Below are 25546 nucleotides of genomic sequence, written 5' to 3'. Positions count from 1 at the left end.
ATTAGCAATATCTGGATGATGACTGCGCTTTTAACTCAAACTAATATTGACATGAAATAATATTTTCACTTTTACATATCTATGTATATGTTTCTTTGAAAGACATTTACTCTGACTATTGTAGTCCTCTCAAGTACCTTTTTTTGTGTGCATTGTTAATCTTTTCATTTTTTTTTAAACATATGTCATATACATTGTTATTTACATTTACATTATTTCCTGTCCAGTGTCACCCAAATGAGGATGAGGTTCCCTTCAGTGTCTGGTTCCTCTCAAGGTTTCTTCTTCATATCATCTCAGGGAGCTTTTCCTTGCTGCCGTCACCTCTGGCTTGCTCATTAGGGATAGGGAAAGATATATAGTATTTTATATTTTAAGTTAATATTTTTTCAATTAATTTTAAACTTTAATTGTATACATTAATTTATTTACTTCTATTTTTTATTTCTTTTTATTTCTTTTCTATTTAAAATTTTAACTCTATTTGTTGAAAAAAATCATCATAATCAGTTTGCCACAAAAAAGAATCATCTGCCAAAATTGACAAGGAGAGTATTTTGTGTGTGAGTGTCAGATGACTTTGTTTTCACTAAGGACTTGTGACAGTTCAGTATATTTATTCTGCCTCAAATTTTTTCCATTTGCACAAGCTATTTACTCAAGGTTCAGCTTCACTTGCTCTGAGGTCTTGGCATTCTCTTAACACCCCCCATGGCTCAAGGAGCACTGAGGAAAAACAGAAAGACAGATTTTAATAGATTTTCAAGATGGAGAAGAACATTAACAGAAGCCATCATTTCTGTTCAAGCACCGTCTTAGTGGTCTCTAGAGCCTCACTGCCCATACTGATAACTATCTAACTATCTAATTTTAAACTAATAAAATTAGATTAAAGCAGGTTTTAAGTTACCTACAGTAATTGAGTGACCAACGCATAATTAAGTGACCAAACCAATGCTTCAGCTCAGTGGGGACCATTTCTGTCGAAGCATTGTTACATAATGCCCAACAATTTTTAGTAGTTTACAGATAATTTGTTTTCTCTCAGCTTTCTCTCACTGAAAACCGCCATTTGTATTTACTAAGTCTCTCGACTGCCTATTACAGAGTTACACTAAAAATATAACTACAAGGTATAATTACAGTGTGTAAGTATGATGAAAGAATGATAATTACTGTGTAAAAGTGTTGAACTCCAGGAATCTCTTCAGATCAGTAGTAATGTGAATCACATTCCTTATTGTTGGCAAACTTCCCTTGGAATAGTACCGTAGTATTTAGGAATGGCACGCAACCGTGTCTGAAATTTTGAACTAAATTTGAATAAATATAAATACAAGTTGTATAGGTATTCTTATTTGGATGATGCATTTATCCAAAGCACTCTATAAAGTAAAATGTAGCAGATGAAGATTAAGGGACTTGCTTAAGGGCCAACAGTAGCAGCTTGGTGGTGCAGGGATGTGAACCTACTGACAAAAAACTATTGTAGAAAATTCCAATAACTAGTAATAGCAAACAAAACCAAATCACTAGTCAAATGTCAAAAACAAAGAGCAAGCATTGGCTAAGGTGATGTGCAAACAGGGTATTAATGTTCAAGGAAAGAATCCGGAAACAAAAGAACACATTTTAGTCAAACACAGAAACAACAAACATGAATGGAAGGCTTGGTATATCAGGTGAATATATGGTGTACTTTGTGAGCTGACAGTGCAATGAGGGTGCACGTATATGTTTGTGCAGGTGATTAAGTTGAGGTTTGTGCAATTATTACACAGATGATTGTGAACATGACAATGAACATGGTGTGTGGGTGTTCAAGTCCAAGGTTTATGAAGCACAAGTGCATGTTTGTAGGTGGAGGTGCATTGTGGGAATTGAAGAGCAGATTCGGGTTTGGACATAAAGTACTATCACAAGTGAAGGGTTGCAGAAACAAAGGTTGCTATACCTCCATTAGCCTTTGACCTTGTGCCTAATTTGATCATTTTCCCCAGCTTTCAGCCTTATAAAAAAAAAAAGCTTCAAGAATACATTATGGACCACTGTGTTATAATAACAGACATAAGACTAACAGGCTCAGAAATCCTGTTTGAAAGGTATAAATGCAATCAAAAGAATAAATGTAGCCAATGTAACAACCTGTTTATCTTTCAAATCAAATGCTGAGCAATAATGGTGATATTCTGGATGAATTTCACTTGTTAAAAAAATATGTTTGTCTCAGTTTTAAGATGATTCTAAATTTTATGTTGATTTTAGATTTGTACAAGGTTTTCTTTTATTTCTAGCCAATACTGATAAAAGAAAATATACTTGAACTAATAAAAAATATTAGGTTCATTTTATACAAGGTAATACTGAAGTCTATCTTCATTGTAAGACTCACATCTGTCATTACTGGACAAGCTCCAGTTTAGTGTAACGCAGGATTACAATCTTATTGGGTGAGTTGGAATGATCTTCTTCTACCGCTGACCATAAATGGAAATGCCATATGACATTTTTTGACACAAAAGCATTAGTCATATGACTGCAGTACATTTACTTGGACATTATCCCGCTATTCAATGGATTTCTCTTACACAACAAATTTCTATTACGATATGACTCTAATCATAAGATGTGAGAACATTCAGATCCTATGATAACCATATAGATTAAAAAGAATCAGTAATAGGGCCAACATCTGGACAACTTGATACAAAAACTAAAGTAATAGCTCATCTTTCCAAAGGCATATTAAGACTCATCCTGAACCCTGGTATAACAATAGGATTTAAATGAATCCCAAGTATCCATTGTGAAACTGTATCTTTCAACTGGAAAAGATATACAATGTAAGTATTTGTGTACAAATGTACATTAAACTTAAAGTTTTATTAAAATATACCCATAATTATAGTGGCTAAAATTAGCCAAATTTGGGATGATTTTGGACAAGCACTTGGGAGCAGAAATGGGATTATTATAACCATTTTCTTTCAAAATATAATTTTTTTGTGTGCAAATTATTTTTTCTCATAAAAACAAGTCCTGAGTTATATGAGCCATTAAGCTGCACTGTGGAGTGTGACATGACATAGATGCGCAATGCTTAACTGTGGGGATGTTAAGGTGGTTAAGGTGTTGGACTACTGATCAAGTTCAAATCCCAGGGACACATATTTGCTACTGCCGGGCCCTTGAGCAAGGCCCGTAACCCTCAATTACTCAGTTGTATGAAAATGAGATTAAGTGTAAGTCACTCTGGATAAGGGCATCTGCCAAATGCAGTAAATGAAAATATAAGCTGGCAACTGCAAAACAGGCACAAATTCCATGTTTTGACCTCTGATAAAGGTTCCTCTAAATCCCAAATATCCCATGGTTAACTGTATCAACTGGGAAAGATATATGGAGTTGTCCGCAATTGTTTGATGTCAAGAATTATGTTGACATAAGTTTAATATTTTAACAAAAGGCTAAAATTTATATATAACATTTTAACTAACATGGCTGCATTACTTAGACCATGTTGTAAGTACTGTATATATTCGTTATGGCAGAGTAATAATTGAAATTTGTCTGTGTTATGTAATGTAACCAAACCACTTAAAAACAAATCAAATCAAAACAAAAAAGGATACAGAACACTAATGTTGATGATTTTTGTTAAAATCTACACTATGTGATTTTTTTATAATTAATCTTGCTTGCTAAGATATGTCATACTGTCACTAGTATGTTATTACACTAAGAAAGCGCAACCTTGTGTCAGTTTACATCTGTTACTTTTCTGGTACTGTCATGAATGAAAATGAAAGAAATGTGTTATTGACAACTGAAAATTTTAAGTAAAACATTTTCAAATATTTTTGTCAGTTGTTACAAAGGGTTTACACAGTCGTCTCGCCTTATGAACACGCACCTTTTTATTCAAATAAATAAAAGATTAAATGGGCCGAGTTGTAAGAAATGAACTGTTAACTGATAGTTTTATGTGGCATGTTAACACTGCAGTCAGATGCTGTACTGGTAACTCTAAATTGCTGATTGGTGATTTTTTCCTCCTCAGCGCTTATACTCTTCACAATTTTACACTGTCTATAGTCTCTATATGACTACACAAGAAACTAATATTTTATGAGTGACATATTAAAGCTGGGGGGCATGGTGGCTTAGTGGTTAGCACGTTTGCCTCACACCTCCAGGGTTAGGGGTTTGATTCCAGCCTCTGCCTTGTGTGTTTGGAGTTTGCATGTTCTCCTTCTGCCGCGGGGGTTTCCTCCGGGTACTCCGGTTTCCTCCCCCGGTCCAAAGACATGCATGGTAGGTTGATTGGCATCTCTGGAAAATTGTCCTGCGATGGGTTGGCACTCCTTCCAGGGTGTATCCTGCCTTGATGCCCAATGACGCCTGAGGATAGGCACAGGCTCCCCGTGACCCGAGTAGTTTCGAATAAGCGGTAGAGCATGAATGAATGAATGAATGAATGAATATTAAAGCTAAACTAACTGCAGAATTCTACTAAGGGATCAGTTCCAAAATTTTATCTGCAATAAATCAATATAAAGCAAAATATATACATGTTATTTTTTCATTGCTGACAAGCTGTTGATGTATTTAACCTACTTCTTCGTATAAAATTCATTGGAACACAGCCTTTTTGTCGAGGCATGAAACTCCTGGCAACGCATAGGGCCAAGGAGGCAACAACATTATTATCTATTATCTATGCTAACTGACTAATCGTATTTATGTAGATACCAACCCCCAGGTCAGGATAAAAAGTCTGTTATCACTTGTCAGGAGGGAGATGTAGATCATGTTGAGGCCAGTAATAGCCATAAGGCATAAGGTGTGCTGACGAACGTGAAGAATATTCAAATAAATCACAAAGCACTCAAGTTACCGGAAATAACGTGGTTTATTAGCAGTGTTTACACATAGTCATGCCTGTGACTCTGAACTTCTCATCCAAAGAAAGTCATTATGGAATAGACAACAAAGGTAAACAGTACAGTTGAAACAAAACAGCAGACATAAAGTACTTTAAACCATTGAAGTTATAAAAACTTTCTAGTTTTACAGTAACATAAGTTATTACTGAAAGGAAAAATAACTTATAAAAGGTAAGAAATATAAATGAAGTGTTTAAGGTTAAACGGAATGTTAAGTTACAGATCAACATATGACTCAGGCTGCCCCGAAATTTCCACAATTAGCTACAGGCTACATGAGAGTCATCTGTAACCCAAAAGAGAAATAGGTATAGTATAGCAAAACATGTATGGTCTTGCCAAATGTGGCCCAAATGCCTATGCTTATCATGATGACTGTTGGTTATTTTTTAAATTTTGGATAGTGTATAAAATCTGGATCTCCTATAATTCCTATTATTCCTATTATAATCCTATAAATCAAAGCTTAAACAGCCAAATCAGTTTCCACAATTGAGGCTTAGTTTCAAGATTTAAGTTAGAATATTAGAATAACAGCTACAAATAAGTTCAGTGTCATTTTTACTGTATAATTTAAGTGTGGATTTTGCAATAACGTCACCTTAAAAAACTGACTGGATTGACCTTTAGTAATTATCTGCTTATACAACTTTCTGGGGTTTTTGGCATGAACAACAATACCATATGCCATTCTGATATGTTTGTACATTTAATTACATTTATTTAACTCTATACAACAAACTTAGCTGTAATAATATTCAAATAGAAATTAGGTTAGGTTTGCTGAAAGAACTGAAATGAACAGACCTCATTTTAGGTCTGTGATGTTGAGTGATTCTAAACAGAAAGACCAGGGCATTATTTCTGAACTGTTGAGGAGTTAGCAGCCAACGTTTGTCTGCTATCCAAACAGGGAGGGTAGTCAAGGAAGCTGCTCCTGTCCTAATCTGGCAAGTTCTTTTTCCTAACCTCTGTATGTGCTGAAGTCATGGGCACGTCTCAACATACCTGCATTTACGTCTCACTGTGATTTTCCAGAAACAGTGACGATACTGCCCAGTAACACTAACACACACACACACACACACACACACACACACACACACACACACACACACACACACACACACACACACACACACAAACATATTTTGAGCTGAACAGAATAGAGTGCTAAGATTTAATCCAAAGCAGGGAAATAGTTTTAAGGGTACTGAAGCAGGATGATACTGTTGCAGGGCTTTACTTACCCACATTTATCTGCTGTTTGCTTTTGTGCTCTTTGTGACTCAAGGAACATGATATTCTAGACAAACTCTTCTTTTTCTTCTACAGCATCATTGGAAATGAACATATGCCCTCAATGCACATTTTTTAATGAAATTAATCCCTAGCAAGACTGTGGAGAAGAAAAACTTCCTGAGATGATATGATGAAGAAACCTCGGGAGAAACCAGACTCAGAAAAGAATCCCATCCTTATTTGGGTGACACTGGACAGTAAATAATGTATTGTAAATGTAAATAATGTCATTTCTACAACAGTTTGTAATCATGTGGAATTTTGCAACAAAGAGATCACTGCAATTTCTGAGTTTATTGTAGATTTAAGTCTAATTCTTTCCTGCCAAAGTCTTCAAATGTTCACTGATGAAGACCCTAGCACAATGTCCCCCAAAAGTATTAGAAAGGCATGTTCTTTGGTTTTTTGGGTTCAAGATCAAAATGAATATAAGATGATAGAGCTCAGCTTTTATTTATTCTTCTCTTCATAAGATCCATCTCTGGATCCAACTTTGCTCTGGATTTATCGGACATCAGCAATTCAGACCGGTATCACTTCTCTTGTTTCTTTCAAAAATTCTTGAACACAACTGTCTGTCTATCTCTCACAGAACAACCTCCAAGAACCCAACCAGTCTGGCTTTAAAGCAGCTCATTCGTCTCTGAGAAACTACATGCTGCTTGACCTTGACCTTTCAGCAGCGTTTGATACGGTCAACCACAAGACTCTCTTGTCCACCCTCAGGAGTCTTGGGATTTATGGATCAGCTTGGGAATGTTTTGCTTCCTACCTGGAAGGACACTCATATCAGGTAACATGGAGGGGAGTGACATTTGCTCCATGCAGACCCTCCACTGGCGTCTCAGCATGTCTGTCAGAAATATCATCATGGATGACAGCTCATCAGTTAAAGCTCATCCTAGCAAAACTGAACTGCTGTTCAACCCAGGTGATTCATCCCCAGGTCCCTAAACAGAGATCTGATCTCCCCTTCAGCCACAGCTTGCAACCTTGGGGTAACCATGGCCAATCAACTGTCCTTTTCCTCTTATATGTTACTAATGTGACTCATTCATGTCGGTTTCTTCTCTACAACATTAGAAGGATTCGGCCATTTTTGTCCACACAGGCTGCTAAGGTACTTGTTCAATCTCTTGTCATTTCAAGACTGGATTACTGCAATGCACTGCTGGCAGGTCTACCTATGAATGCAATCTGCCCTCTGCAAATGATCCAAAATGCAGCTGCATGGCTTGTTTTCAACCTGCCAAAGTTCTCGCATACCACCCCACTGCTGCGATCCCTCCACTGGCTTCCGGTAGCTGCACGCATCAGATTCAAAACACTGATGCTGGCCTACAAAGCCAAACACAGACTAGCTCCCTCTTACCTCAAAGCCTTCATCACTCTTCGCACTGCACTCGTGGGCAAGTCGTGGCCTAATGGTTAGAGAGTCTGACTCGTGATCCTAAGGTTGTGGGTTTGAGTCTCGGGCCAGCCACACGACTGAGGTGCCCTTGAGCAAGGCACCGAACCCCCAACTGCTCCCTGGGCGCCGCAGCATAAATGGCTGCCCACTGCTCCGGGTGTGTGTTCACGGTGTGTGTGTGTGTGTTCACTGCTGTGTGTGTGCACTTTGGATGGGTCAAATGCAGAGAACGAATTCTGAGTATGGGTCACCGTACTTAGCCGTATGTCACGTCACTTTGTCTCCGAACTCTCCGATCTACCAGCACTGCTTGACAGGTTCCACCGTCTTTCAGGGTAAGAGGCAAGTATACTACAAGACTCTTTTCTGTTCTGGCACCAAGTTGGTGGAATGAACTTCCCCTAGGTGTCTGGACAGCCGAGTCACTGGCTAATTGAAGACCTACTTATTCAGGAAACACTTCAACTAGCACGTCTTTTCCTATTTTTTGTATTTAAAAAACCTTGTGAACCAGCATTGATGTATCCAATGATAGAGATTTAAACACTTCTGTATGTTGCTCTGAATAAGGGCTTCTGTCAAATGCTGTAAATGTTAATGTAAATAAGATAAAAATGCTGCAAAGTTGCGTGAGGGTCTGGTGATTGACTTGGCCAGTGGAAAACCTTTTTTTAGAAGGTTCAATTGAAGTCCATTGTTGTGTTTTGGGTCACTGACTTGCTGTTTGATGTTCTTCTCAGTTGTGTTCTCTGTGGATTTACAAACAGATTGTTTCTGTATCTGTCTGAATTCTTTGTGCTGCCAGCATCATGGGTTACATCATCAAACTAAGATTATTAAGCCTGTTCCAGAAGCAGGCATTCAAGCCCAAGTCATGACACTACCTCCACTGTGCTTGATCGATGAGCTTGTTTGTTTTGAGTTATGAGAAGATCCTTACTTTTTTCAATACTTTGGCTTTAAATTCCAAATTTGCCTTCTGATTCTTATTGTTATGAACTGATTTGCATCTTTTGGTATGTGGCCTCTATAAGTAATCTTCAAACTTTAGATATATGTCAAAGCAAGTCTGGTTGTTAGTACACCAGTGGCTTCTTTCTTTTAACAGGGTATAACAGTTTATTTAATTGGATATTCCCAGTGCTTGTACAGTGGCTGTGATAGAATGGCTTGCTTTTCTCCAAGAGACAACTCTCAAGAAACAAGAAAACACCTGACAGTCACATGTTCTAATATTTTTGATTACTTGAAAAATGTGTAGGTTTAAAAAATGCGCCATGTTCTAAGTTGTTTAACATATCTAGATGAAAATATCAGAAAATACAAGATGAAAGTCTGTCATCTAATATCCATGTTTATACATCTCAAACCCAAATGTTATCAACATAGAGCTAATTCAAAAGTATTGTACTTAATATTTCAATACTTTTGCAGGGGATTGTATATAACAATAATACTCGTGTCCAATTGAATATGATTTAAATTCTAGTTTTAGAATTTCTAGTTTTCCTTCAGTAGTAGAAATGAATTTGTATATTCTCCACCCAAAATATCATACATTTGATTATGTTTGTATATATGGACTTATAGAGGAAGCCCATATTTGTGTGTGTGTGTGTGTGTGTGTGTGTGTGTGTGTGTGTGTGTGTGTGTGTGTGTGTGTGTGTGTGTGTGTGTGTGTGTGTGTGTGTGTGTGTGTGTATGAATGGACTTATAACTGATGAAGCCCATTGTACTCTCTAGTGGACATACGGTGCAATCCCTAAATTTTTTAAACCGTTTGAATATAATTAAGTTTGAATTAGCTTTAAAATGTTGTAAATATTATATACACTCTTATAACGTGATATTTAAAAACTTTACATACAAATACATTAAATACACGGTAACTAAACAGTTTAGGGATGAAATTTAAAGTCAAGCACAAGCATTAGACTTCGGGACAACCATAAAACTGATAGTGACATTTGATTCTTTTGAATAGTTTCACAGGAAACTTCGGGTTGGCTTGAACGCGTCTTTAAAATATTTATCCGCTGATGGAAAGTGCGGCAGACTGCATATTTTCCTCGGCTATTACCACATAGTGACGTAAGCTGCAACTCCGCCCCCTTTCCCTCTAGCACCTTCTGATTGGCCGAGACGGCATTTTAGGAATGTTTAGAAATTGGTTAAATAGTCTTTGCTCTGTACAGAATTCTGTAGTAAAGACGTGATCTTCTTAAAGAAACGACAGTATGAATGAATAGTCTATCGAATCTACTGGATAAAGTTTTCATGAAATACTTTCTATTTAAATAAATTAAGCTTACGGATTTCTCGAAGCAAAAGGATTTACACGTCTTTTAAGGATATTCAGGTGAGTTATTAAGAAAAATATAGAATATATATATATATGTGACTAGAACTTAAAAAAATAAAAATAAAATGCACTTGATCAATGCAGTTTTTTTTTCATTTCAGTTCCAGTCATATATTGAAATGTAATAATAATAATAATAATGATAAAAAATAATTAAATATTAAATTTATAAAAATATTGTTTGTTCTCAGAGCACCATGATGTTGTCCGCGTTGTGTTTGCTGCTGATGCTGTGGAGTGCACGAGGCAGCGGAATAGCAGGTGAGAAACATCAGCATAAATATATCATCATGTAACGGAGCTGTTCACGCGTCTCACCAGCAAAGATCACTCAATAAACGGTGTGTTTCTGTTTTCCCTTTCAACTTTACAGAGAGCCGAGAAGACAACAGCGTGTATGACTTATTTGAGCTCGCAAAAGTCAGTAAAAAACACAATGGAGTGAGCCTAGTAAAGGGACCTGACCCTTACAGCCCTGCTTACAAAATCCTCAACCCCAACCTGATCCCTGCCATCCCTGAGCGCTCCTTCAGGGATCTCATTTACTCCATCCAGGAGGAAAGAGGCTTCCTGTTCGTGGCTAACCTCAAGCAAGCCAAGAAGACCAGGGGCAGCCTGTTTTCTGTAGAGAGGATTGATGGCTCTGGTTCCATTTTTGAGCTTGTCTCAAATGGGAATGGCAATACGTTAGATCTGATTTATGCCACAGAAAGCGGGCACCATGAGATCTCAATTGACGACGCACGACTGGCCAGCGGCAGCTGGGAGAACATCACCCTGTTTGTGGAAGAGGACCGTGCACAGCTCTATATTGGTTGTGAACAGATAAACACAAGTGAACTAGATGTGCCTATTCACCAGATTCTGACACAGGATGTCGCTGATGTCTCTGTTCTTAGGATTGGAAAAGGAGCAGTGAAAAGCAGATTTCTGGTAAGTGCTTCTGAAGCTTATATTCCAGAAGTGTTTTCTACTAATAAAGTACCTAGCAATGCTTGGGAAGGTTAGAATATTTATTTTCCTCAGGGAGGGAATTTTTACTTGCATTTTCACACTCTGCCCAGTGAAATATGTTTGCAGTCATCTACAGGCATATACACATCATGTAAACCAGATAAATTGTTGACTAACGAATAAATACAACCACCTAGTGTGGAATATTGTCATCATATCCTTTGTTGATTAAATATACTGTGCACCCACACATCTAGTTCTGAAAATATAATGAACTTTTATATGAACTTGAGTACATAAACATTAAATCTATAATAGTATTTTAAGTAATTTCATTAGTTTCATAGTATCCCAGTCAAGATTTGTGGGGCCTCCTGATTGTTCACTTTTTTCCCAGCTCTCAACACATCGCAATTGCTTGTTTTAGGTATGTTAGGAGCTGGGAGAAAGTAAAAAAATGTGGACTGCCTGGAGGGCCCTGCTACCCAGGCTGACTCAAAACACTGGTTTTAAAGCTCCCGTACTGACAGTACTATTAAATTACTGCAAGTAATGTGAAAATAGCTTCACCTACTGGAACCTACACTTTATTTTCTCCAGTTCATCATTTTCAAATTTTCTCTACAGGGTGTGCTCCAGAATGCACGATTTGTATTTAGAACCACTTTGGAGACAATCCTCCGTAACATGGGATGTGAGAGCTGTAAGTAATTACTCTAATCATGAAAGCCCCACATAGTTCTGAAATGAATCATGTTTGGTCAAAGCTAGAGTAAGCAGTGCCAACATCAGTGTTTGTTCTCTGGACAGCTCACTTCATCATAGACGTTGTGACCCTCGACAACCCAGTGAATGGCTCCAGTCCAGCAATACGCACAGATTACACGGGACACAAGACCAAAGGTAGGCTTTTTCACATTCTTTCATTCTTCATACTCTGCATTGTTTGCTGGATTGTAGAGTTTCAGAACAAACCTTTTTCCTATTTGTCCCTGTGTTTCAGATCTCCAGGACATCTGTGGCTTCTCTTGTGATGACTTGGCCAGCATGTTTAAAGAGCTCAAGGGACTTGGTGTGGTTGTTAAGCAACTGTCAAATCAGCTCCACCAAGTGGTCAGTATTAGAAACAGCTGTTCTCAGCTTGTGTTTTCTCTCCACCTCTCTTTTCAAATGCCAGGCTACTTGTACCATAATTACATCCTCCTCTGTGCCATACCTTGGCATCATCCAAATGACAACAATCTCTCATTATTCTTTCTGCTGTGCTTTCGTGTCATATGTTTTTGCTGCAAAATGCAGGCATTGTCCTCAATGCAGTAGCTGTGTTGAAACATCATGTTTTCTTTGTGCATTTCCAGACTTCAGAAAATGCTCTGATAAAGACCCAAATTAAGAAATTCAGTGGAGTGTGCCTGCATAATGGCATTATCTACAAAGACAAGGATGAGTGGACGGTGGACAGCTGCACCCATTGCACCTGCCAGGTAATATAGCTTAGACAATCAAATATGTTTCAATTGATTTGCTAATAAATCACAACACTGAGAAATCCTCCACCCAATCTGACCACACACCTCAATCTGTTATGCTTTATATACTCACTGTATATTTAGATAACCTGGACTAAATGCAACATTCCTTTCCATAGAACTCTGCCACTATTTGCCGGGAAATCTCCTGCCCTCTTATGCCTTGTGCCAATGCCACTGTTCCTGACGGTGAATGCTGCCCACGTTGTGGAACCTGTAAGTTAAGCATTTTTAATGTTGCCAATACATTGTTCCATATTATAACTATAATTGTCTAAACTCTTTAGAAATATATCGTAGTATTATTATTCAACAACACTCTTCATCTTTAGTGAATGATGATGCTGATGATGGCTGGTCTCCCTGGTCCGAGTGGACCTACTGCTCAGTTACCTGTGGCCGTGGCATCCAGCAACGGGGGCGCTCATGTGATCGCATCAACAGCAACTGTGAAGGCACTTCAGTGCAGACAAGAGACTGCTACTTGCAAGAATGTGACAAACGCTGTGAGTCATAATACATATGGAAACTTGGAAATTTTCTATATACAAGATGCCAATTTGATAGTTTAAAAAGCAAAGTCTGAGGTTAGAATTTTTGTATTGCAGTCAAGCAAGATGGAGGCTGGAGCCACTGGTCTCCCTGGTCATCATGTTCAGTGACCTGTGGCATTGGTGTCATTACTCGCATCCGCCTCTGTAACTCACCCACACCACAAATGGGAGGCGAAGACTGTCAAGGAGAAGGCAGGCAGACAGAACCATGCAAGATGTCCCCTTGTCCAAGTGAGAAATTTTCATACCTTCATACTGCATGTAATATAAAGGAACTCTAAGGAATTCTATTTAGTAAAATCAATAAATGACAACGTATTTAACAAAATATAACTTGACACACATAAATTATTATTGAAAACCCAATCTCTTTTTCTATCTGTGCTTTAGTCAATGGAGGTTGGGGGCCATGGTCACTATGGGATTCTTGCTCTGTTACTTGTGGAGGTGGACTGCAGAGCAGGCATCGGCTCTGCAACAATCCTGTGCCCAAATATGGTGGAAAAGAGTGCATTGGCGATCCCAAAGGCACCCGTATATGCAGCTCTCAAGACTGTCCCATTGGTAGGGCATTACAATTATTTTCGTAGTTTATTCTTCTTCTATTCCAAGAATTGTTTAAATGATTCTCTTTTTTCTATAGATGGCTGCCTTTCCAACCCTTGCTTTGCTGGTTCTAAGTGCACCAGCTTTCCTGATGGCTCCTGGAAGTGTGGGGAGTGTCCAGTTGGCTATACTGGAGATGGAATTCATTGTCAAGACATTGATGAGGTACGAACATTGTGAAGAAAATACAATACATATATTCGATCACAAATGATAATACCATGAATTGTTAAGTGTAAGTTTTGTGTCCTCAGTGCAAAATGGTTCCTGACGCTTGCTTCACGCTCAATGGAGTCCATCGTTGTGAGAACACAAATCCAGGCTATAACTGCCTACAATGTCCTCCTCGCTACTCTGGAAATCAGCCTTTTGGCAGAGGCAGTGAGCAAGCAATGGCCAATAAACAGGTGAGAGAGTTTCTAATGAAGTCCCCCTCTTTACAGTAGAGACGCCTGCACACAGATTCCTGGGGCTTGTCTGATTACATTTAAAACAATCTTGTTATTAGGATGTAGGATGACTCTGATTTGCAATTTCTTGGCATGATATTAACTTAATTACCATTTAATAATTTTTAATACATTTAACATTTATGAAATAATAAATCTAATAATAATCGACTATTTGCAACACATGACACTTTTTTTTTATATTTGATATAAACTAAGTACTTAGTTTGGTAACTGAATTAGAGCAAGAAAAAATGCTGCTCTCATCTTGTTCATGTATGTGTTGAAAATAAGGCTCAGTCATATCATATCTCCTCTAGGTCTGTACACCCAGGAACCCATGTGAGGACGGCAGCCATAACTGTAACAAAAGGGCCAATTGTATTTATTTGGGCGTTTTCTCTGACATCATGTTTCGCTGCGAATGCAAGCCAGGCTACGCTGGTAATGGTTATATATGTGGAGAGGACCCTGACCTGGATGGCTGGCCCAACACTGATCTCCACTGTGTTGAAAATGCCACCTACCACTGCAAGAAGGTAACTGTCTATTTAATTGTATGCTTAGAAACCGAATCGGCCTTGAGGTGGCAGCCCCTTAATCCAAACTCAATCTTTTAGGACAACTGCCCTGACCTACCCAACTCTGGGCAAGAGGACTATGACAAAGATGGAATGGGAGATGCTTGTGATTATGATGATGACAATGATGGGATCCCTGATGATAGGGTAAGTTGAAGAGACTTTTTCCACTCCCATGCAATGCTTGTTTATACAAAGTACAGCAGGAATAGTGGAGAAGAGGAGAAGTGTGTAAAGAAGAGTGGAGGCATGAACTAGTCTACCAACAATAACAATAATAGGCATAATGTCAGTGCTTTAAAACTGTTTTGGTTTTATGTGTATGATTTAATGTTCTATTTAGGGGGAAAATGAACTGAACAAATAAATAGCACATTTCACATTTTCCAGAGCCAAATTTTAAATACCAGTACAGATGGAGTTTGAATCCTGCAGTCTGTGGTATACAGCTCTAGGCATTATTGTAGTCTTCATGTTGATGGGGGGAAATGCTTCTTTTTTAAATTTCATTGTCTTGCTTTCACACACAAAATGTTTCAGTATTAAACAGGTTTCTCTTTCAAATAGGACAACTGCCCATTTGTCTTCAACCCAAGGCAAGCTGATCAAGACCAAGATGAAGTCGGTGATCGCTGTGATAACTGCCCATATAACAGCAATCCAGACCAGATTGACACAGACAAAAATGGAGAAGGCGATGCTTGTGCAATTGATATTGATGGTGATGGTAAGAGTCAAGCTTAACAAATACATAACAGGGAACAGTCCAAATATACCCTTGCTAATCAAATGATCAATTGCTCAGGTATTCTGAATGAAAACGACAACTGCCCGTACGTGTACAATGTTGACCAGAGAGACACTGACCATGATGGGGTTGGAGACCACTGTGACAACTGTCCATTGCAGCACAACCCTGATCAGGTAAATCACTCACTATTCCTGACATGCTCTTCCAGTGAAATTTTTTACAACTTGGAATGCAGTGCAACAGATAATGTTCAAAATGTATATATTAATTCATTTCTATAATATTAATTACTATAATATTTATAAAATATTTGAGTATTTCAGAGTAGAAGTAACTGAACAATGATATCATCCAGAATAGAAGTTAAACAGAAACATTTCTGTGGTATTATATCATGAGCCATGAATGCACCTCTATCCATGTAGGAGTGAAGACAGAGAATGACATTTCATGAAAATAACCACAGAATTATTGATGCATTACAAAACTGATTAGCAGCCATTCACAATGATGGTCTTTCACAAGAGCTTCATTCATTATTTTCCTCCTACAGATTGACTCTGATTCAGATAATGTGGGTGACAAATGCGACAGCAATCAGGACATTGATGACGATGGTCACCAGAATAATCTAGACAACTGCCCATACATCCCCAATGCCAACCAGGCTGATCATGACAAAGATGGAAAGGGTGATGCATGCGACCATGATGATGACAATGATGGTGTGCCTGATGACAAAGATAACTGTAGACTGGCCCCTAATCCAGATCAGTTAGATTCTGATGGTAATCCCAATTCTGATAGCATCAGAAATTTTTGACATGATTTTTTTTTCTTACTTTCTCAGTTTGACCTAAACATTAAATTTCTTCTAGGTGATGGACGTGGTGATGTTTGCAAGGATGACTTTGACCAAGATAATGTCCCTGATATTGTGGATGTTTGTCCAGAGAACTTTGCCATCAGTGAAACAGATTTCCGTAGGTTTCAGATGGTTCCTCTAGACCCTACAGGAACTTCACAAATTGATCCTAACTGGGTGGTCCGCCATCAGGGTAAAGAGCTTCTTCAGACAGTTAATTGCGACCCTGGCATTGCTGTTGGTAAGTGCCTGAAATTCACTGGAACAGAACAAAAAAAACCTTAATGAGAGCATCATTTAACCATCATCATTATCTTCTGTTTCCCCTCAGGATATGATGAATTTAATGCAGTGGATTTTAGTGGAACATTCTTCATCAACACTGACCGAGATGATGATTATGCTGGATTTGTGTTTGGATATCAGTCCAGCTCTCGCTTCTATGTAGTGATGTGGAAACAGATCACACAGACCTACTGGTCTCACTCACCCACAAAAGCTCAGGGCTACTCTGGACTGTCCATCAAAGTTGTCAATTCTACCACTGGTCCAGGAGAACACCTTAGGAATGCTTTGTGGCATACGGGAGACACAACCGGACAGGTGAATAGCATTTTTCCTTGAAAAATATTGTCCTTCAAATATGGTAGGTCAGATCTTTTGATGCACATTGTGACCTTGTGATCTATCTTAAATTTCAGGTGCGTACTTTGTGGCATGACCCTAAGAAAATTGGTTGGAAAGATTTCACTGCCTACAGATGGCAACTGATCCATAGACCCACTAGTGGACTTATCAGGTTAGTATCCATTTAAAAAAAAAAGGTTCTATTATAACAGAAACAGAAAACCTATGGCTTACACCAGGTCATCTTCCTGTTTTGTCCAGAGTCATCATGTATGAAGGCAAGAAAGTCATGGCAGATTCTGGAAATATATATGACAAGACATATGCTGGTGGAAGACTTGGTCTTTTTGTCTTCTCTCAGGAGATGGTTTACTTTTCAGACCTTAAATATGAATGTCGAGGTAATTTCCATTATTCATTCGTAGAAATTACATTGAAATATAAGTATTTAATTTACTGTATATACAGTAAGTATACAATAGATATAAATATATTTCAGATGCAAGCACTTAGAAGATTATTGTATTAATTTTTGCTTTGCCTTTTCTTTTTGTTTCAGACGATTCTGAAAGGAACAGGACGAATTTTTAAGACTGTCTCTTTACTTTTTTGTCAACCAAACAAAAAAGGAAAAGGAAATGTGACCTTTGAATGAACACCAGCTGGATGACAAACATGTACCTGCCAAACAGCAGGTAAATCATCATCTCTGCATGGAACAGGGAGACGAACCCCTTTTTAGACGTTTTTAATCTGGACTCCTGTTGATGAGGACTATAAAGAAGAAGAGTTATTGTTTATAATTTAAATGTACAGATCTGCTGTGGACTATGATCCTGAGAGAAAGAAACCTCTCATAATATGAAGTAAAATCTGTGTTCTGTGTCCTTCTAGTACACAGAAATATGTCTGTTACTTCAAGCAAATGAGTGTTTTTATATGAATATTTGTCAGAAAGATCCCACTTGATGTTTGTGTGCTAACTGAAAAGCCACTTGCCCTTTTCTAGAGGCATTAAATACATTCTGATGTGCTCAGGGTTTAAGGGACCTTCATCAATATATCAGAGCAAAACAGTATGTACCACAAAGTTACTTACAGCAATATTTAGACTATATCTACATGGGAAATTTATTATTGTCTGTTACTATGTAACAAGCAGATAGACATTCCAGCTGTCACAATTTACTAATTTATATTATTGACACCCCTTGCATGTGCGCGTGTGTGTGTGCGCGCGCATGTGTGTGCCTGTGTGGACGTGCATGTGCTTGTGCGTATGCGAGCGTGTGTGTGATAAAACATTGAGAACAAACTGGATCTTTGTAGAAACTCTTATATTACACATTAAATAATAATAATTTTTATCCGAAATCCAAACCATTTTGTAGTTTTTAGCCATGCTTGTACTATGCTCTGTATTCTAAACAGCAAGGAAAGACAATATACAAATAATACCTCATACTAGAATATAAATCAGTTACATTTTTTTTTTTAGTTAGCAAATGTAATACAATCATATGTTTTCAAAATGTATATAATACAAAATATTTTTGCCAAATAAAAATACTCCTACAGGGCATACATGTTTTTTTTTAAATGAATAAATGATGCATTTTTAAATAATAAATTATTATTGATGTTCGATGTATTTGACGATGCAGTTTCATGTTTGTAGATATGTGCTATTTAAATAATTTATCAGGAAGTGTGATGTATTTGGAAGTGTTCTGTATGTATAAACAGTTTGCACAGTGAGGTGAGGATGTGTTTATTGTCTTTTGTTCTTTTTATTGTTGTTGTTGCTGTTGTTGTTTGACACCCCCCCTCCCCGATCCCCCGAGGATTGCCTTGTACTATGAGGGTTGCCTTATATTTTTATATTTAAAATTTTCTCCGGAAATGCTGTTTTTACTTGTCTGTTATGTTTAAAAGAACAAACGAACAATAAACCGTTAAAGATTAAACCGTTGTCTTGACTTTTTGAGCTCTATATTAAATTGTCCAATCTAACAGCCGAAAAGTCTCAAACGTTCAGCTATGAAAAAGGTTTACTATTTTTAGTGTCTTTTTCTCTTCAGTGATCTAAAATCATAACCAAATGACCTTGTGATTATTGAGGTTTTATCAGCTGCTCTCTACTCCCATCAAACATTCCCAAAGCTCCTTAAACTAGATGAATGTCTGGTCGCTCTCATCTGACGTCTGTCATCCCAAAGTGTTTCTGCCATAGGGCTTCTGTGTACTCATTGTCTGTGAAAATTTAAGGAGATCAGAAGTCAGTGAAACATTCAAAGCAGCCCATCTAGCACTAACACTCTTGACACTAAGCTCTTAGCTCATGCATGGTTTTATGCATTGTGTTACTTCCACATGCTTAGCTGCTTGGATAATTGCATGAATGAAAATCACAGGTGTTCCAAGTTAAATTAAAGCCATCACTATAATGTTACCAACCATAATGACCAAATTAATACATACCTGTAAGTTGCCTTGTAGCTGATTCTATCCCATAGCCATGCAATTATAGAAAACGCTCTCAACATAAGATTTTACAATGGAATAAATGGACTTAGTACATCATTTTAACGTAAGGTTACAAAAAATTTTAAAGCACTCGGGACTGACCATAATTTTACTGTAATAGAAAATGGGTAGCATTAATGGCATGTTTAAAATAAAATGCTGAACATCGTTCCGGTCAGTGAACACACATTCAATACACATCCACCACTGGACTATTGAAAATAAATTAGCACTTAACTTAGCATGGAATGATTTTTTAATATAATTAAAGTTGTAATACATTTTTTGTTGTTGTCATATTTCAATTGAGAATTTAAAAATGAACACTTAGATTCTTTGCTGCCTTGGCCTTTGCAATATTTTAATATTTCACATAACAAAATATTACAACTTATTACAACAACATTACTATACTATAAAAACATCCTCTGGGTCCTATAGCCTCTAAATTATTTGCCACACTGATAATACCTTCTTTCTCATTTTTATTAGGATTGCAGCTTCATTTGTGCATCTTGTTGCTAAGTTCTCAGCTCACGTTATGCTGGCTAGCAGAGTCCTTATTTCTATAGTACAATAAGGTTCGGGGTCTGAGAAACCTTCTGTAACTGAATCAGAACTTCTGCTCCAGGCCATCTCACATTCCATCAGCAAACTCTTTACTTGCTCCTCAGCCAAACTCTGCACGTGTAAACATGAAAAATGTGAGAAGTATACATTTGTCTTGTGAACATAGCTGGTAGCTAATGTACTGTCTAAAGTGTAAGAGTGAAAAAAACTTCAGAACTTTAACTTCTGAAAACTGTATTAATATTATTTGATCATTGTGAACAATATGTGCTCATTGTGATCATTACTGAACAAGGTAGACATACATATTTTTATACCGTCATCTCACTGTCATTTCTTTAAGCCTAAAATATTAACTCTATTCAGAGATAACCCACAAAAGGCTGCTGGACCAGACAACATTCCTGACAGTGTGCTCAGGGAATGTGCAGAACAGCTAGCAGATGTCTTCATCTTCAACTGCCATCTTCAACATTTCCCTGAGCAGCACTGTTGTTCCTATGTGCAACCAAGGCCAAGGCAACCACCATCGTCCCCGTGCCAAAGACGTGTACAGTGTCCTGACTCAATGACTATCGTCCCAACAGTTACCACCTTCTATGGACCCCCTGCAGTTTGTGCATCATAACAAAGCTCTACGGAAGATGCCATTTCCACGACCCTTCATTTTGCCCTCACCCATCTGGACAATAAAGTCACTTACGTGCAAATGCTGCTCAGCACTCAACACAATCATTCCTTAGCACCTGATTGAGAAGCTGAGGTGACTGAACACCTCCCTATGCAACTGGATCCTGGACTTCCTGACTGGGAGACCTCAGACAGTCCGGATCCATTTTTTGCACTAGGTTGCACAGATGCACTTTGTGTGGCTAGGATTAACTTCCATAAGTTCTTAGCACTGTGTTGTTCTATGTAGCTCTGTCTTTGTTCTATGTAGCACCATGGTCCTGGAGAAACATTTTCTTATTTCACTACAGCATATGCTGCATCAGCTATATATGGTTGAAATGACAATAAAAGCTTCTTGACTTGACTTGATTGACTTGACTTGACACAACCTTACAAGACAGCCTCAAGTGTTTCTTTTCCAGTTTTGACAGACTGACCCCAACGTAACCCCAAGTACACTAAACTTTAAGTGACACACAAATCCTGAAGGCTCTGAAGAGGTTTTCCCCAAGAGTCCTTCTGAACAACAAGAGTTCTTCAACTGGCATGTGTGTACACAGACATATTCAACTCATCTCTTACACAAGTAGTAGTCCAGAGTTTATTTAAGTCCTCATCATACCAGTCCCAAAGAAAGTAGCCACATCCACCTTGAATGACAGGCCAGTTATTACATTTGCCATGAAGTGCCTAGAAAAACTGGTATTTACACACATTAACACTGTGTTCCCAGATACAGAGGAGAGTGTCATCCACTGATCGATTGCTGTGGAACATATGATGTGATGCTTTTCCTGGACTATAGTTCTGCCTTCAACACTATCTGATTAGGAAAGCTGATTGAGAGGCTAAATTACCTGAAATACCTCCAATTGTATATCTCTGACTGACAGCCGACAGGTGGTGAGGATGCGAGGAAGAGCTCTGCTGAGCTCAAAATCACCACTGGAACACCACAGAAAACTCAAAATTCTATACACCAACGACTGTGTCTCCAACCAAAACAACACCTTCATCATAAAGTATGCAGATGACACACCATCCTGGGTCTCATCAAGGGTGGGGTTCAAGTCAGCGTACAGGGAACTGGTGAACCACATTCTTGTCTATAGGTTGTAAAATGACCTCATCCTCAACATATACAAGACTAAGAAATTAATCATGCACTTCAGGAGGAGGTCCTCCCCCAAGACTCTTGTCATTAAGGGGATTGAGGTGGAAAGGGCTGTCACAAGTTTCTGGGCCTTTATGTAACAGCAAACATGAGCTTGGCCAAAAACACTGTTTCGAAAAAGGCAGAGCAGAGCCTTTGTTAGGTTGTTAAAGAAAGCTGGACTAAGGTATCACCCTCTAACCCAGCCCTACAGAGGACTTATTGGGAGAATGCTCACAAATGGCATCATTGTCTGGTTATCGAACACCACCCAGGCAGATAGGGAGTCTCTCCAAAAAGTCAAAAAACTCAATGATTCACCAGAGAGGATCATTGGATCTGATCTCCTACTCAAAGACACTCTTTATATACAATGCTGAAGGAAAAAAAACAGAACATCCTGGGGGAACACACCACCCAGCTGAACTCTTTGCTCAGACCAGACAGGATCATCACAAAGCATGTTTTTATAACAGCTGCTGTTATTTCTGTTTATCTGTTATATAGAGACTCTTTACCTTAGCTGTTTTTCTCTCAAAGTACTTCCATTTGAGGAAACACTGCAATAAAAATGTGAATATTCCATATGAATAAAGTATGCATAGTTTACATCTTATTGTATTTTATTGCATTTTATTTATTTTATAGTGTGAGTTTTATTGTACTTGAATGGTAAAGTGCTTATTATGTGTATAGCCTTACAGCTTTATTTATTTGTTTGTTTGTTTGTTTGTTTGTTTTGTTTATTTATTTATTTATTATTACTATTTATTTAGTAATCTTATCTCTTGTTTTTCTTATTGCTGACTTAAAGATCTTTGCCCAAAATTCCTATGCACCTGTACTGTCTGTCCATGCACAAATGGCAAATAAACCTCTTGACCTTGACATTAACCTTGAACCATTAGAGTCACACATACACAATAATGCAGGCAGCTCTTCTTTTCCTGCTGTAGATGGTCTCATCTGAGCCCCAACAGCATCTATCAAATGTCCAATTTTCTGACTTTTCTGCCATATATTATATCACATTACATGCTGATACTACCTAAGGTGGTAATGACAAGAGTAATTTAGGTGTAATAATCACAATCACGGTGGTTCCTCCTCTGTTTATTCTTCATTACATTTTTATTAATCTTTTCTTCTCTAAACTGTCAAGAAAGGCTCCAGAAACTTGTATGTTTTTAGACTTTAATGCAACCTTCTCTAGGCTTGCATTATGGGAACTTTTGTTTAATAGACATGTAACTCCAAATGGTAGTCTTTCCATACTAAAAGAAGCAGAAGATCTCAGGAAAGATTTTTTTTTTTTACCTTGACACAAAAATAATTCCCAAATACTGGAAAATAAGAATAATTGACCCTAATTGTTAGAATGTACTATAATAAAAAACCCAATGAAAAGTCCTATGAAAAATGTTAAGTAGGTCAGTGGTCAGGATTTGACACTGACTTTCTTGTGCTGGAATCTTGTGTTGGCCTGGGGAAAACATGCCTTTGGATCAAGGATTTATGTGTTTGAGCATGCTGAAACTTAAAACAGTTGCAGAAACTCTTGGGCTATCTCTGTAAGCCATACAAGAATTGTATAGGTATGTTAAATACTAACCACTAGTGTGAAGTCTCTAGATCACAGCTTAAAACAAAAAGTTTGATTCTTGCTTGCTGTGGGTGCAATCTTCTCCAGGCATAATGCTGGGCTGCACCGTAAGACTTAACAGTAGAATCAGCAGATGTGGAAAAAGATAGGCTTTCTCTTTACAAAAAGTCAATATTGTTAAAAGATTTCAGGAATTTTCCCAGTGCTTGCATAATAATATAATATAATTTTAAATATTTGACATAGCTATTTCACCTTCACATAACCTTGATTATTAAATTTCTGATTAGATTTTTATAGTTTTGTATTAGATGGTCAAGGAGTTCTAATTTAATTTGGATGTTAGGTGTAGTTACACAGTAAACCCAGTACATACCGTATTGGTATGATTATATAACTACAGACACTATGAAATTAAATATTTAAAGAGTTAAAGAGTTTCTAAGACTTTAGATGGACAAATAATATGTGCCAAAATAATACAAAATAAGTTTGTGTTGTCTAAATTGATCTGAAACCTGGGCTTGTTTATTGTCAAGTGCAAAAGCAAAAGCAAGCAAGTGCACACACACACACACACACACACACACACACACACACACACACACACACACACACACACACACACACACACAGAGTGGGTTATGACAGATCGTGGCTGAATTCTGAGTTACAGTCAGCGGCCTGAGTGTCTACACTGCTTTCAATAAACACTAATGACTCTATATTAAAGCTAGATATAAGAAAATCTATGCTTATTGTGAGAACATTTACATTACTTTACCATTTACTTTATTCTCAAAATCATGTTGTGTGCATTTACACAGAGCAAACACAACCATATTCTGGATGAAATACTTTTACTTGTGGAAAATTGTTATGAAATAGAATGTCGGCCTTTCAATGAGCTCACCACCTGCATGTTTGATAGCAATTCAGAGTGAGAGGGGAATGTGGCAGTACTAAGGAGTGAATAATGTTGTTGCCTAATGTTCTGTAATCTGCACCTTTCTCAATAAAAATATGTACTATATACAGTTCATTTAGAAGGTATTCAGATGCCCTCCATTTGTAATGTTGCAGCCTGATACTATAATCATTCAAATTCTGTTTTTTCTTATTAATCTACCCTCCGTCTAGCACCCTATAATGACAAAGTGAAAACAGATTTGGAGAAATCTCTGTGAATTTATTCAAAAGAAAATAATGAAATAGCATAGGTACATAAATATACAGACGCTTTATCAATACTTATTTAATGCACCTTTGGCACCAATTACAGCCTGGAGACTTTTTGGGTATGATGCAGCAAGCTTTGCACACCCGGATTGGCGGATATTCTGCCATATATTAAATTCTCTCAAGCTCAATCAGATTCAATGTGGACTAACAGTGGACAGCTATTTTCAGATCTCCCCAATAGGATTCGCCAGTGCTTTGGCTGGGACACTCTAGAACATTCACACAGTTGTCCCTAAGCCACTCCTGTGTTGTCTTGTCTGTGTTCTTAGGGTCTTTGTCATGTCGGAAGGTGAACCTTCTTAGCCAGTCTGAAGTCCTGAGCATTGAGAAACAGTATATTATTTTATTGAGAATATCTCTGTACTTTGCTTCATTTCCTCAATCCTGACCAGTCTACCGGTTCCTGCTGCTCAAAAACACTCTCACACCATGATGATGCCACCAGCATGCTTAACTGTAAGGGATGATATTGGGCAGGTACTAAGCAGTGCCTGGTTTCCTACAAAACCAAGGCCAAACATCTTGGTTTCATCAGACAACAGAATCTTGTTACAGTATTCACATGTCCTTCAAGTGGTCTTTTCAGCTCCAAACTCCAAGTGAGCTTTCACGTGTGTACACTAAGGAGAGGTTTCCGTTTAGCCAATAAAACAGATTGGTGGAGGGCTGCAGTGATGGTTGTCCTTCTGAAACTTCACATAGTTTCTCACATCTCTGGAGCACAGTCAGAGTTCTTGGTCACCTCTCTTACTTAGGTCCTTCTCCCTGATTGCTCAGTTTGGCCGGCCAAGCAGCTCTTGGAAGAGTCCTGGTTGTGCTAAACACCTTCCATGTTAGAATTAT

General features: G+C 37.9%; 1 protein-coding gene across 1 annotated transcript; it reads left to right on the top strand.

Annotated features, from left to right (window-relative positions):
- Window positions 1-9795: 9795 nt before the first annotated feature.
- Window positions 9796-18904, top strand: LOC113660295 (thrombospondin-1). The gene is made up of 23 exons (XM_027173665.2): window positions 9796-10018; window positions 10213-10282; window positions 10395-10954; window positions 11603-11678; window positions 11786-11878; window positions 11979-12088; window positions 12334-12459; window positions 12624-12720; window positions 12837-13010; window positions 13113-13289; window positions 13449-13622; window positions 13702-13829; window positions 13919-14071; window positions 14434-14652; window positions 14734-14841; window positions 15262-15421; window positions 15500-15618; window positions 15999-16233; window positions 16324-16551; window positions 16642-16913; window positions 17012-17109; window positions 17199-17338; window positions 17497-18904. Exons 2-23 carry the CDS (start codon window positions 10219-10221, stop codon window positions 17526-17528), a joined length of 3543 nt encoding a protein of 1180 aa, XP_027029466.1. The 5' UTR covers window positions 9796-10018; window positions 10213-10218; the 3' UTR covers window positions 17529-18904.
- The last annotated feature ends 6642 nt before the right edge of the window (window positions 18905-25546 follow it).

This window comes from Tachysurus fulvidraco, chromosome 12 (genome assembly GCF_022655615.1).
Source record: "Tachysurus fulvidraco isolate hzauxx_2018 chromosome 12, HZAU_PFXX_2.0, whole genome shotgun sequence".
NCBI classification, from domain to species: Eukaryota; Metazoa; Chordata; class Actinopteri; order Siluriformes; family Bagridae; genus Tachysurus; species Tachysurus fulvidraco.
This window is presented reverse-complemented; position numbering and strand designations above follow the sequence as displayed.

Bases quoted from the DNA above. Each gene is read 5' to 3' on its own strand.
- LOC113660295 (XM_027173665.2), top strand. From the start codon at position 10,219: ATGATGTTGTCCGCGTTGTGTTTGCTGCTGATGCTGTGGAGTGCACGA. The intron at 13,830-13,918 runs GTACGAACATTG...TTGTGTCCTCAG, and splicing joins ATTGTCAAGACATTGATGAG to TGCAAAATGGTTCCTGACGC. The intron at 16,234-16,323 runs GTAATCCCAATT...AATTTCTTCTAG, and splicing joins AGATCAGTTAGATTCTGATG to GTGATGGACGTGGTGATGTT.